The 13,874-nt window shown below is 27.9% G+C and overlaps 1 protein-coding gene and 1 non-coding gene across 2 annotated transcripts; both read right to left on the bottom strand.

Moving 5' to 3' along the window:
• Nucleotides 1-269: 269 nt before the first annotated feature.
• LOC130807828 (disease resistance protein SUMM2-like) lies at nt 270-5,491 on the bottom strand. The gene is made up of 2 exons (XM_057673175.1): nt 5,335-5,491; nt 270-3,207 (listed from the first exon to the last, which is right to left on the bottom strand). Exons 1-2 carry the CDS (start codon nt 5,341-5,343, stop codon nt 463-465), a joined length of 2,754 nt encoding a protein of 917 aa, XP_057529158.1. The 5' UTR covers nt 5,344-5,491; the 3' UTR covers nt 270-462.
• Nucleotides 5,492-13,300: 7,809 nt separating this feature from the next.
• On the bottom strand, nt 13,301-13,416 carry LOC130809530 (U5 spliceosomal RNA). Its single transcript, XR_009040834.1, has one exon. It is a non-coding gene; the product is annotated as a U5 spliceosomal RNA (small nuclear RNA).
• Nucleotides 13,417-13,874: the final 458 nt, after the last annotated feature.

A 13,874-nucleotide genomic window follows, 5' to 3' on the forward strand; every position in this document is an offset into this window, starting at 1 on the left:
TAAAAATCATGATCTAGTACCGGTTCGAATAAACGGGAAATCCGATTTACCTTAGATCGTATATTGGATATCAAATTTCGATTTTATCAAAATTCTTATTTTTTTTATCTTTTATTGTTTGAAAAAATAATTTTGGCAATACGATTTGATGTTCAGGAGGCTAAATTAATTAAAAATTGCAATTTAATGGAATTTAATTGTAGTTGAGAATTGAAAAAATAAATAAAATAAATATTGAAATTGAAAAATAAATAAATAAATGCAACAAGTTTATGGCAATGTTTTGAATATCATCACTTTGAGATGTAAAACATCACTCAAATCCAAGATTTTCTATGAAAAATTCAAGTTCATAATCACACCTTCCAACAGTAATATATTACTTGACAAACTTAGTTTCAAATAATATGTTAATCTAAAATACAATATCTGCTATTACTTCACAACGTACATACTTGAAAATTAAGAAAGGGAGAGTGATAAAGCTGCATCCCATTCGAGAATTTCATTGATTTTATGAGAAATCTGGGTAACATTTAGGGGTTCATACTGCTGAAAGATCTCCCAAAATTCTGCATCTTTGGAAATGGAAGCTAATGTAGACGGTGATGCAGGGCATATTATGTGTTTTATATCATTCAACACCCGCAACTCTGGACATTCATCTATGTAGAGTACCCTTTTTTTATAATAAAAAACAATTAGCCCCTCATATATGCAGTGCAACTTTGGTAGGCAATTTAAAAGTAGTAGTTCTAATCTAGGAATAGAAAGAACAAGATTGGGTAGAGTACCGTTGTTTGATTCAAATATACGCTCCAATAAATCACAATTACTCACCATTAAGGAGCGCAAGTTGGGGAGGTTCCAATGCTTGCTGAATGGAAACATCTCCTTTAGTTTTGGACATTTGAATATATGTAGAACTTCAAGTTGGAAAAAGGAGCAGCTACAGAATTCTACTATCCTTGTCAAATCAGACGACTCATCGATTTGTAATTTTTGAAGGCTATCTAGTTGTTGCGTCCCGGTAAATATATATTCTAACCCTATACATTCTGTTATGATAACCTGGTTTACCAAGGAGGGGGAAATATCTGTCAATGCTCTTTTCCCCTTTATATTACATTCGTCAATTAAAAGCACCTCAATTGAAGTAGGAAGTAGACTTGTCTCCTCTCCAAATTCTACACCTGTGATACACACCATCCTCTCACTTTCTTGATATCCTGTAAGCCACGATATTCTATTGAATGGACTATCGTTGACATCAAAATGATCATGTGATGTAAGCCAGAACCTGTAGCAACTTAAATGATGTAAACGTTGTATAAGCCCATTAAAACCAGTCATATCATCATTTATAATCCAACGGCAGTATACCTTCTCTAGCTTCTCTAATCTTTCTATTCCTCTCACATTTTCTTCAAGCTTGTAGTTGCGATCCAAGTCCAACACTCTTAGATTTGTAAGCTTTTCCAGTGATGGCAAATAAGTTAGCTCCGAACAGCCATGAAGTAAGAGTGCCCTTAAATTTTCCAACTTTGAAATACCTTCTGGCACCCTTTTAATTTTAGTATTACACAAATCAAGAATTTTAAGAGCCCTCATATGATCAAAGAAAGATTCTGGGATCTTCGTTAAAGAAGTGTGATCAAGCTTGAGCACTGTGAGATTTGGAGTCCGAGGTGCCATACCATATGGAATCACTGTGATGTCATAATTGTCGCTCAGTGAGACTTTCACTAGATCTCGACTCCATAATCCTTCTTCTGGTACTTCCTGCAATTGTTTTCCTGATTTTACTAGAAAACGTGGACAACAATTTGTGATCGAAATAGCCATTTCTCTCACCGCATCATGCATCTTCACACAGTCATCTCTAGCATATTCCAATAAGCATGAGTTTTTTAGTTTTTCTAAGATGTCATGGCCTTTGTACTTTTTCTCTAACCTGCTCCCTTTATCATCCAACATTCCTTCCATAATCCAATACTCTATTAAAGCTTCATTAAATATAAATAAATCTTCTGGATATAGCACACAACTTAAGAAACACTGTTTTAGAAGCTCATTATTGAGGCGATCATAGCTGAATTTTAGTTTCTGAAGCACCTTTTCATCCATGTCTTCATGCACCCTACTTGGATTTTTCAACTCAGCTAAAGCATTTTTCCACACTAGCACGTCAAAAACGCCTATCATACTACGAGCTATGACAATGGTTGCAAGCGGCAAACACGCACACTCCTTAGCCACTAATTTTGCTATTTCTTGGCCCTCAAAACAAAGATCATCATAAGTCTCGAGCTTGTTCTTAAACAAATCCCATGCCTCATGCTCTGAAAGAACTTGAACTCGAATGACATAATTCTTACACCCCGTCATTCGGCATACGTCTTCTTTTCTAGTGCTAAGGATGATGTTAATCTTACATCCATTCTCTTTATTTGGAATGCCAATAGAACTCAATTGAAACTTTTCCCACACATCATCAAGAAAAAGCACCACATTCTTCTTCATCATGACAAAAGAATGATGTAATTCAGAAGCTCTCTTATCAGTATGTACCTTACTAGAAAGCTCTACACCAATCTCTTTTGCAACTTTTTCCTGTAACATGTACAAATTGCAATCACTTGAAACTGTTACCCAAATAACACGCCCTGATTTGTAATCACCCAGTAGCTGATTGTATATGTTTTTCATGAGCGTGGTCTTCCCTATACCTCCCATACCAAGAACCCCAATTGAATATGCTAAAGGATGATCATCAAGCCATTCTCGAATCATTCGAACATTTTTCTGGAAAAGCTCACCATACAATGGTTCGGGATAAAATGGCACTTCCTTAGTCTTAGGATCATCGAGTACCAAACCATTTGGAAAGTCACTCACCTGAAAAAGATCATCAACCTCTTTTGTCATTACGTTTATGCGATCATTGAGTTGCATATTGGTGAAAAACCCTCTTGATTTCTGGAATTCGTCCACAATACTTTCAAACTTAGATCTTTTGAGTTTGTAAGTATCCAACCAATCAATAACTTCTTGTCTTTTTCTTTTCCCAGCTTGTAACTCAGCTTGATTACATTCTGCACAAATATCATCTTTTCGTGCAGTTAGTCTCTTCATCTTCTCTTCCAGGGTCTCTAACTTTTGTACCACAATGGAGTCGTTCAAAGAACCCAATTTCGGGAGTAGCCCCTGATTCATATGATACTAGTAAGTATCCAGCCAAAGCATGTTACAATAATTATTAGAAAAGCTAAGGTAAACAATAGCAATACACTTTCTTCGTCCCACCAATTTTGCCCCAATGGCAATTAAGAAAAATGAGTAAAGTAATATTTCATGGGAAAGTAGAGACATACGTAAATGTCATCGGAAATCTTTTGTTAAATATATGGATGAATGTTAAAAATAGTTATTTTGGATCTTCGCTAAATTAAAAATAAGGATAATTTGATGAGACAATATAAAAGAAAGAAAGTAAGACAAAATTGTAGAACAGGGGAAGTATGAAACATATTCAATACTTCTTTTTATTATCCATTTACTTTTAGTACTCTATTTAATATATTTTTTATTTTTACATTTTTCTAATTGTATATAATTAAAAATTATAAATACCTGAAAATAACATTTATATTGAAATGAATAAAACAAGATTTCACTTGACTATATTTTAATTTAAAGATTAAAAATATAATATATATTAAAAGTGATTAATCAATGGAATCCAAAAAACAAATGCGACAAATACATTCAATAGTAGAGAATAATAATTTGATTCTTCATTCACATTTTGTATTGCATACAAGGAAAAATAATGCGTGGCACATTTTTTGCAAAATTAGTTGTCAGAATAAAAATTATTATTTTTAATATTTTAAAGTACTTAAATTTTTTATTTATTAAGTTTATAATTATTCAATTTAATTTATTAATTAAATTTTAATAGTAACATAAAAAAGTGAATTGAATATTAGTCATGAGAAAATTACCTAAGTAGAAATGACAATAATTAAATACCAAAACAAAAAATCAGCCCATTGCAAAATATCGAATGATGCAAAAAACATATAAAAATTTGCTTCTAAAAATTCAACCTATTAACCGTCTGGAGCGGGCCAACGTTTCATTTATTCATGAGAGATTGAACATTTTGCTCATTTTTGTAAAGAAAGAGCTTCTTGATTGACTATCAAAAGGATTTGATATATATAGTAATATCAAAAGGAGAAGGTCTTAGTAAATAAAGGTTATTTGTGATGTTAAAAAATCAACCTTATGTGGTAGGATTTAATATGGTGAGAATTCTGTTGTTTTAATTTATCTTTTTTTTATTTAATTTATTATATTAATTTTGTTTTTCTTGTGGTGATTTACAAATCACAGTGATTGATTAGGAATTTTTGATTATAAAAGTAAATATCAAATGGATGATTAAAATCCAACTAAACGTTGAAAAGAAAGACTATTTAAACAAAAAAAAAAACACATAGAAATGCCTTTTAAATTAAATTCATAAGATTTAAGTTCAACACTACTATTTATATTTAAGTTTTTTTTTGTTTTATGGAAAAATCTATTATACTATCTTAAATAGGAGTCTATCCCATTCCAACCCATATAAATATCTTAAATCAAATAGCAGATCTACTTGTGATTCACTTTTGGTTTTCAAAACTGGCTTTAGATCTTATCATGCCAAGAGAAGGCACATAGCATATTCACCTTTTTTTTTTTATTATTTTTATTTTTATTTTTATTTTTTTAATAAACATGGCATATTTAGCTAAGTTTTTAATTCTTGAAGAATTAAGATCATTTTAGATTATGCGAATCGGACCGACATCATTCAAGCATCAATATTAATCGCTCCACATTAATTATAAAACCAGCAACAGCCAACATATACACAGTCTATTAGTAACAAAAAAATAAAAAACAATGAAAAAAGAATTAATATTACAAAAAGTACATATTAAAGTTCTTATAAGATTTGAAACGCGGTCAAAATAGATCCGACCAATCGACCTTGTAATCGAACTCGATTTAAATAGACTTTCAAATGAATTTAAAATTAGGTAAACATCAATATGAACACAAGACCCGATCTTAAATCGACCCAAAACTTGTGACCTAAAATTAATCCGATGACCTAAATAAATACCTCTATAAATCCCACCTTGATAAATTTAACTCATATACATCATATATCTATGAAACTCATGTTTGAATTTCTCCTTTAAGCATAAAATATACCAAACTTAATCAATAAAATAGAAGAATGAATGTTATGAGAGCAACAGAACATAAATAACATACCTCAGCCATTAAAAAATTGCAGTGTGAGACCACTGAAGTATAAATAAAGAAAAAAGAAGACAATTAGAAATAATACCAAAAGACAACTCAATATAGAGAAGGAAAGAGAAGGAAGTATATGAAAAAGAGAACTCAATATTGCAGTGTTTTTATAGAGAAGGTAAGAGAAGGAAGATTAATTAGGAATGAAAAATAACTTTTTTTTTATTTGAAAATAGATCCTACCAAAAAATATTTTTCTTTTGTTATTATTCTATTTGAAATTATTCTACTTATTTTATTTCTTTCATATTTGAAATAAACCGTATAATGTCATCCAAATAATAAAATTGTAAAATAGTTAATTACTTTTTTGTCCTTTTAATTTAACATCATTAAGAAAGTGAGATATTATTAAGCAAAAAATGAATATTTGAAAAATAAATAAATATAGAGATTAAATTATATCAATAAAAATTAGATAAATTAAAATACATGAATAATATTAAAATGAAGTGGTGAGTGTATTTCTAAAAATAAAAATAATATACAAAATAAAAAAATAACTTTAAATAAAATATAACTAAATAACGTATAAGGGAGCACTTATGGTCATCGGTCAAAAAGTTTAATCGATGATGATATTATTTCCCAATATTTTCTGTGATCTTTCCATAAAAAATCCTTGAAGAAGTCAATTACATTTTCATCAAAGAGAATAAAACATAATTTTAAAGAGAACCACATTAAATCTTGTCTTATGTATTTATTTATTATTTTCATTTATCATTAACTTGCATTAGTTGTTTTCTAAACTTAGAGGCAACATAAACATCCAACTTAAACTTTATATTGTGATCCTTGAGTGATCTGAGGCAAACGTTTCTTCTTTTAAAGACTATTTTTATTTTTTTTATTTGAAACAATAGTTCCTACCAAAAAATTTTTTTATTTGAATGTAGACTAGTAAATATTTTAAATGTCTTCAATACAATAAAACGGTAAAATAGTTAGGCATTTTTAAGAAAAGGTGAAAATTTAGTAAAAATTAAGTAAAGAAAAATTACATTGTATAAATAAATTTTAAAAAGAATTAAAATATATAAATGTGATTAAAAAAATAGTATGTTATTTCCAAAAAAATAATATATCCTTTTAACAAAATATAAAATGAGAAAATCAACACAAAATAAAAATACGTTAAAATTATAGCAAATGAGGGAGTCGTTATATGGTCATCGGTGAAACTTCTTTCGTCTTTCCATGCAAGTTGATTTTTGAGTGCTAAACTTATTTGACGTTTGATGGTGAAGTCATTGTCGTCATCAACTTTTAAATACAAAAATTATAAAAAGTTAATATTGTGAGAGTATGCGATTAGACGATTTAAATAAGATCTCACTTGACTATATTTTTTCTTACATATTGGTCGCAATATATAAAATAAGATTGAACAATAAATAGTGTCAATAATAAAAATGTAGCGAGTATTTCAGAACAGAGAAAGTACGTGTATATATATATATATATATATATATATATATATATATATATATATATATATATATATATATATATATATATATATATATATATATATATATATATATATATGATCAAATAAGAAAGATTTTAAAATGAGAAGGATGAGAAGAATTTTTGTTTGATTTTGTTTTGTTACTATATATACAAAAAAGGATACTATATTATAAATTAAGAACATTTTAAAAAATTATTTTATAGTTACTTTTCTATGTAACATAGTTACTTTTACAATTAGGTGTTTTTGGCTCAATCATGATTCATGACCATATATTTTTTTATTTTAGTGAAATTAAAGGTGTAGGATCCTTCTTACCCTTCTCATTTTCAACCCATTTTCATTGGATCCCTCCTATATATATATATATATATATATATATATATATATATATATATATATATATATATATATATATATATATATATATATATATATATATTGCACGCTTTTTTAGACTATTTTAGGCCGTCTATAGAAAACTTACCTGTAACTTTGATTTAAACATTACTCAAAATCAGCGGAATGATATTTAAATATAAACTAATTAAAATAAATAAACATGTCAAACCAACTTATAATGGAATTATTATGTTGATTCATTCACTGTTTTCTCCGTCTATTATACTTGCAAATAATAGTTACATTTTCTTATGTAAATATCTCTATCACTTAAATATTTTTAAAACAAAAATAATAAGAGAAAACACCACAACATGACTTTCAAGTTAGAATACTTAAAAGACTTTTCAAAGTTGACTAACTTTATTCACTTGCTAAAAAGTCTTTATCCACATAGTTCCCACTTAAATAGTATGTAACTTTTTATTTCAAAAATAGAATTAAGTAATTTATTAGAATATAAAGAAATATAAATATCATTGCACATAATTTTAGATTGGACTAAGACTATAAAACAATTTACCCATAAATTTGTTTAAATATTAGTAATATGTTAGGGTTTGCAACACATTGCCTAAATTTCCTACACAAAAACTTAGACGAGATCATCCCAAGTTTAGATGAAGTGTAGGCCGGGCCATTTCACGTGCGTGTAACAATATTTTAATTTTTGGACATTTATCAATTTTGACTTGAAAGGTATTAATAATGAAAATTGATACCTTTAAAGTCAAAATTGATAAAATTGATATCTTTCAGGTTAAAATTAATATCTTTTAAGATCAAAAATGATAAATGTCCAGAATATGAAAAAAAAAATGTCCAGATTGTTACATGCGCGAATTGAACCAGCCCAAATTGACGGTCTCATTTAGAGGCCGTCTCGTCCAAGACCAACTGAATTTCCTAACCATCCATATTTAGAAAATATAAGATTACGAATAAAAAGGCCGTAATTATATAGCCCAATCTAATAGTTAATCTTAGTCCAATAAAATATACTTATGCGTAATGTTTTAGGATTTGGAAAACAGATGACAGATCCAAAAGGAATTGGGTATGCTAAAAGAGTTCAAAAAGTCAAAAATTTGGCAATTATTATTGTTTAAATCAGTTAATTGTCAATTAATGCCCGATTGCCATAAAGAAATATGATAAATATATAAAGCCAAGAATTATCAAATACTCCTTGTTTGAATGAGAAATAAATTTGGGCTATTTTTTTTAAAAAAATGTAATTAAATTATTAAATAATAAAAAGTACCAACATTATTTTATGTGTGATGCTTTCCTAAATATATTTAGTGATTGCCTGAAAGGTCACATCACATGCATAAATCTTTGACACTAAAGTTAAATATATTAATTTATGTACTCAAATACAATATTTAATAATTTATTATTGTTTTCGTGATTTCTCTTTTTTTTTTTTTTGTATCTAATTGGGTTAAAATTTACTCATGGGCATGGCTGAAAAGTATGCAAAAGTGAGTATCGTCGAACTGCTCATATGCTCACTCGAAATTGGCGTCATTAGAGTAGAACATGTATTTTCCAGCAGGTCTTAGTAATCAACTTGAAGACCCCACACTATATTATATTTCCACTTATTCTGTTATTCATTTTAAGTGTCTTATTTTCTTATTGGATTAAGTCACCTTAAACATCTCATTTTTAATTTCTCTTTCGTTCTTTTATATTTGTCCACTCTATATTTTATACATATTTTTAGCTAATTTTAAGTCTTAATATCTCTGATTACACATCATGAAAAATTATAAAAATTATATATTAAAAAACTTTACATCAAGAAAAATTTAATAACATTTCACAAGAATATCTTTTTTTCAATATATAATTTAAAATTCTAATTTAATTGCTCCCTCTTAAAGTTGGTGATGAAGCCCAAAGTTGGTGGAACACCTTAAATCTTATCTTGTTTATTTAATTATTATTTTCATTTATCAATAACTTACATTAGTTGTTTCCTAAACTTCGACGCAACATAAACATCCAACTTAAACTTTATATTGTAATCCTTGAGCGAGCTAGGCAAATGTTTCTCCTTTTAAAGACTATTTTTACTTTTTTTATTTGAAACAATACTTCCTACCAAAAATTTTTTTATTTGAATGTAGACTAGTAAAGATTTTAAATGTCTTCAATACAATAAAACGGTAAAATAGTTAGGCATTTCTAAGAAAAGGTGAATATTTAGTAAAAATTAAATAAAGAAAAATTACATTGTATAAATAAGTTTTAAAAAGAATTAAAATATATAATGTGATTAAAAAAATAGTATGTTATTTCCAAAAAAATAATATATCCTTTTAAGAAAATATAAAACGAGAAAATCAACAAAAAATAAAAATACGTTAAAATTATAGCAAATGAGGGAGTCGTTATATGGTCATCGGTAGAAAAAGTTGTATTCATAATGATTTAATGAATCATGATGTACCGAAACTTCTTTGTCTTTCCATGCAAGTTGATTTTTGAGTGCTAAACTTATTTGACGTTTGATGGTGAAGTCATTGTCGTCATCAACTTTTAAATATAAAAATTATAAAAAGTTAATATTGTGAGAGTATGCGATTAAACGATTTAAATAAGATTTTACTTGACTATATTTTTTTCTTATATATTGGTCGCAATATATAAAATAAGATTGAACAATAAATAGTGTCAATAATAAAAATGTAGCGAGTATTTCAGAATAGAAGAAGTACGTATATATATAGGATCAAATAAGAAAGATTTTAAAATGAGAAGGAGGAGAAGAATTTTTGTTTGATTTTGTTTTGTTACTATATATAAAAAAAGATACTATATTATAAATTAACAACATTTACAAAAATTATTTTATAGTTACTTTTCTATGTAATATAGTTAATTTTACAATTAGGTGTTTTTGGCTCAATCATGACCATATATTTTTTTTATTTTAGTAAAATTAAGGGTGTAGAGTCCTTCTTACCCTTCTCATTTTCAACCCATTTTCATTGGATCCCTCCTATATATATATATATATATATATATATATATATATATATATATATATATATATATATATATATATATATATATATATATATATATATATATATATATATATACATATACATATTATTGCACGCTTTTTTAGACTATTTTAGGCCGTCTATAGAAAACTTACTTGTAACTTTGATTTAAACATTACTCAAAATCAGCGGAATGATATTTGAATATAAACTAATTAAATTAAATAAACATGTCAAACCAACTTGTAATGGAATTATTAAGTTGCTTCATTAACTGTTTTCTCCGTCTATTATAGTTGCAAATAATAGTTACATTTTCTTATGTAAATATCTCTATCACTTAAATATTTAAAAACAAAAATAATAGGAGATAACACCACAACATGACTTACAAGTTAGAATACTTAAAAGACTTATCAAAGTTGACTAACTTTATTCAGTTGCTAAAAAGTCTTCATCCACATAGTTCCCACTTAAATAGTATGTAACTTTTTATTTCAAAAATAGAATTAAGTATTATTAGAATATAAAGAAATATAAATATCATTGCACATAATTTTAGAGTGGACTAAGACTATAAAACAATTTACCCATAAATTTGATTTAAACATTAGTAATATGTTAGGGTTTGCAACACATTACATAAATTTCCTACCCAAAACTTAGACGAGATCATAGCAAGTTAAGATGAAGTGTGGGCCGGGCCTTTTTACGTGCGTGTAACAATATTTTAATTTTTTTGGCATTTATCAATTTTGACCTGAAAGGTATTAATATTGAAAATTGATATCTTAAAGGTCAAAATTGATACCTTTTAAGATCAAAATTGAAAAATGCCCAGAATATAAAAAAAAAATATCTAGATTGTCACATACGTGAATTGAACCAACCCAAATTAACCGTCTCATTATGAGGCCGTCTCGTCCAATACCAACTGAATTTCCTAACCATCCATATTTAGAAAATATAAGGTTATGAATAAAAAGGCCGTAATTATATAGCCCAATCTAATAGTTAATCTTAGTCCAATACAATATACGTATGCGTAATCTTTTAGGATTTGGAAAACAAAAGAGTTCAAAAAGTCAAAAATTTGGCAATTAATATTGTTTAATCATTTAATTTGTCAATTAATGCCCGATTGCAATAAAGAAATATGATAAATATATAAAGCTAAGAATTATCAATACTCCTTTTTTGAATGAGAAATTTAAATTTGGGCTATTATTTAAAAAAGTTGTAATTAAATTATTAAATAATAAAAAGTACTAGAATTATTTTATGTGTAATGTTTTTTCTAAGTTTATTTAGTAATTGCCTGAAATGTCACATGCAAAATTCCTTCATATTAAAACAAAATATATTAATTTATGTAGTTAAACATAGTTTTTAAGAATTAAGGCTTTGGTAGTATTGTTTTTGTGATTTCTCAAACATGCATTTTTTTTATCATTTACTCATTGGCATGGTTGAAAAGTATGCAAAAGTGAGTTTCATCGCAACTGCTCATATGCTCACTGGAAATTAGCGTGTTGACTTCGTTTCCTGCTATTCATCTTAGTAGTCAACTTGAAGACCCCACTCTAAATTATATTCCCTCCATGTTAAACTCTTATTTTCATGTTGGATCAAGTCACTTTAAATATCTCATTTTTATTTTTGATATATTATTTTTATCAACTTTACTCTTACTGAACTTAATATTTTCACACTTTTACAATTATTAATCCCACTTTACCCCTATCAAAATTTAAAAACACTACATTTTTTCTTTCATATGTGGTCCTGTTTCACTACTTATAAAAATGGTAAAAAGTCAAATAAGACATATTAGGTGAATAAGAGGGAGTATTATCTTCTTTTCATAAAGTTGTTTTCACAAAAAATCATTCACAAAAATTTAAAAATATAATTTTTTAGATGGCGGATATATTAATTTATTGAATAACAAATTTGGTGGAAGAAAAATAAATATCATAAATATTTAAAATATATAAAAATAATTAGTGAGATAAAAATATAAAGACCAAAATATGTAATGACCATAAGTATATACTATCAAAATATTAAATAAAAATAAATAAAATAATTTTGTCTAGAGACTATCACATAAATAGAAATATTGTCTATGAAAACAACAAGTTGAATGACTAAAATGGCATATGCGAACAATATTAAATAACAGAGGGAGTATACGTACTCTAACATACTTCTTCCGTTTCATTATACTTACTATATTTGATTTTTTACGCAATTTAATGTGTTATTTTGTTCATTTAACTATGGTACGTTTAACTTTACTTTTTCATTTTATATCTTGATTATATTTTAACTTACATATTAGTTGCAATATAAACTTGAACAATAAATAGTACCAAAATTGAAATGTAGGAGTAGAGGTGTTCATTCGGTTGATCGGGTCGGTTTCGGACGGGTGTTATTCGGTTCGGTTGCATTTCGGATCGGTTATTTTTAGGCTGTGTGTTACAACGGGTTACACTCGGGTCGAGTCGGTTAGTCACGGTTCGGTTAGAGATCGGTTATTCAAGCTATCGGGTTAGCATCAGTTCGGTTTCGGTTGAAGTTTGTGTCGAGTGTCAATCGGTCTCGGGTTGTCATCGATTACTAATTGGTTCGGTTTTTTCGGGTACAGATCGGATTCGAGCTTTATTTTTCGAGTAGTTATCGGTTACGGATAACTATTGATCGGGTCAATATCGAAATAAGTTAATAGTCAGGTTTTTAATTGATGTATGCTCATTTACTTACAAAAAATAATTACCGATTGTTTTATCAGATATAGCAGATAGGGGTGTCAAACAGGTCGGGTTAGGTCATTTTCAGGTTCGGATCATATATAATGGTCAATAAACCCTTAATATGAACCTGACTCATTTAATTAATGGGTCAAAAATTGAAACACCGACCTGATCTGTAGCATATCGGATCAACCTGCTAATGGCCCTTTTAACCTACTTTTTTTTTAGGTCATTAAATTCATATATTTCAGGTCATTTGACCCATTTAACCTTAATTAAAGGCTTCCTCCAAAAATAAACGTATGCCACTTAATGCAGCGAGCACACGGTATTCTTTAGTAAAAGGCGAAAGAATAGTTCGCTTTGTGCTCACGGCGTGGCTGCGTAAGTTGGTATGAGATCTGTGGAAGTGATTTAAAGAATTTTTCTTTTATTAGTATCTTTCATAGCCGATGTGGGACAACTTCCTTTGTTATTAAAAGTCATCTTCAGCTGACGAATCCCTTAGCCGATGTGGGACAACTTCCTTTTTTATTGAAAATCATCTTCAGCTGACAAATCCCTCAATACATGGTAATTGGTATTATCTTAGTTTTACGAAGTATTTGGCAAATGTTGATCCGTCTTAAATTTAATAAATGGGTTAAACAGGTTTTTTTCGGGTTTAAATATTCAACCTGAACCTAACCCATTTAATAAACAGATCTGGTTGGATTGACCCATTTAATTAATTGGTTCAAAAATCTAAACCCAAACTCGCTAATTTCGAGTCGGTTTCAGATCAGGTTAGCAGGTCGGGTCAGCTTTTGCCAGCCCTAATAGGCAGATCAATTTATTTCA

Source organism: Amaranthus tricolor, chromosome 3 (assembly GCF_026212465.1).
Source record: "Amaranthus tricolor cultivar Red isolate AtriRed21 chromosome 3, ASM2621246v1, whole genome shotgun sequence".
NCBI lineage: Eukaryota > Viridiplantae > Streptophyta > Magnoliopsida > Caryophyllales > Amaranthaceae > Amaranthus > Amaranthus tricolor.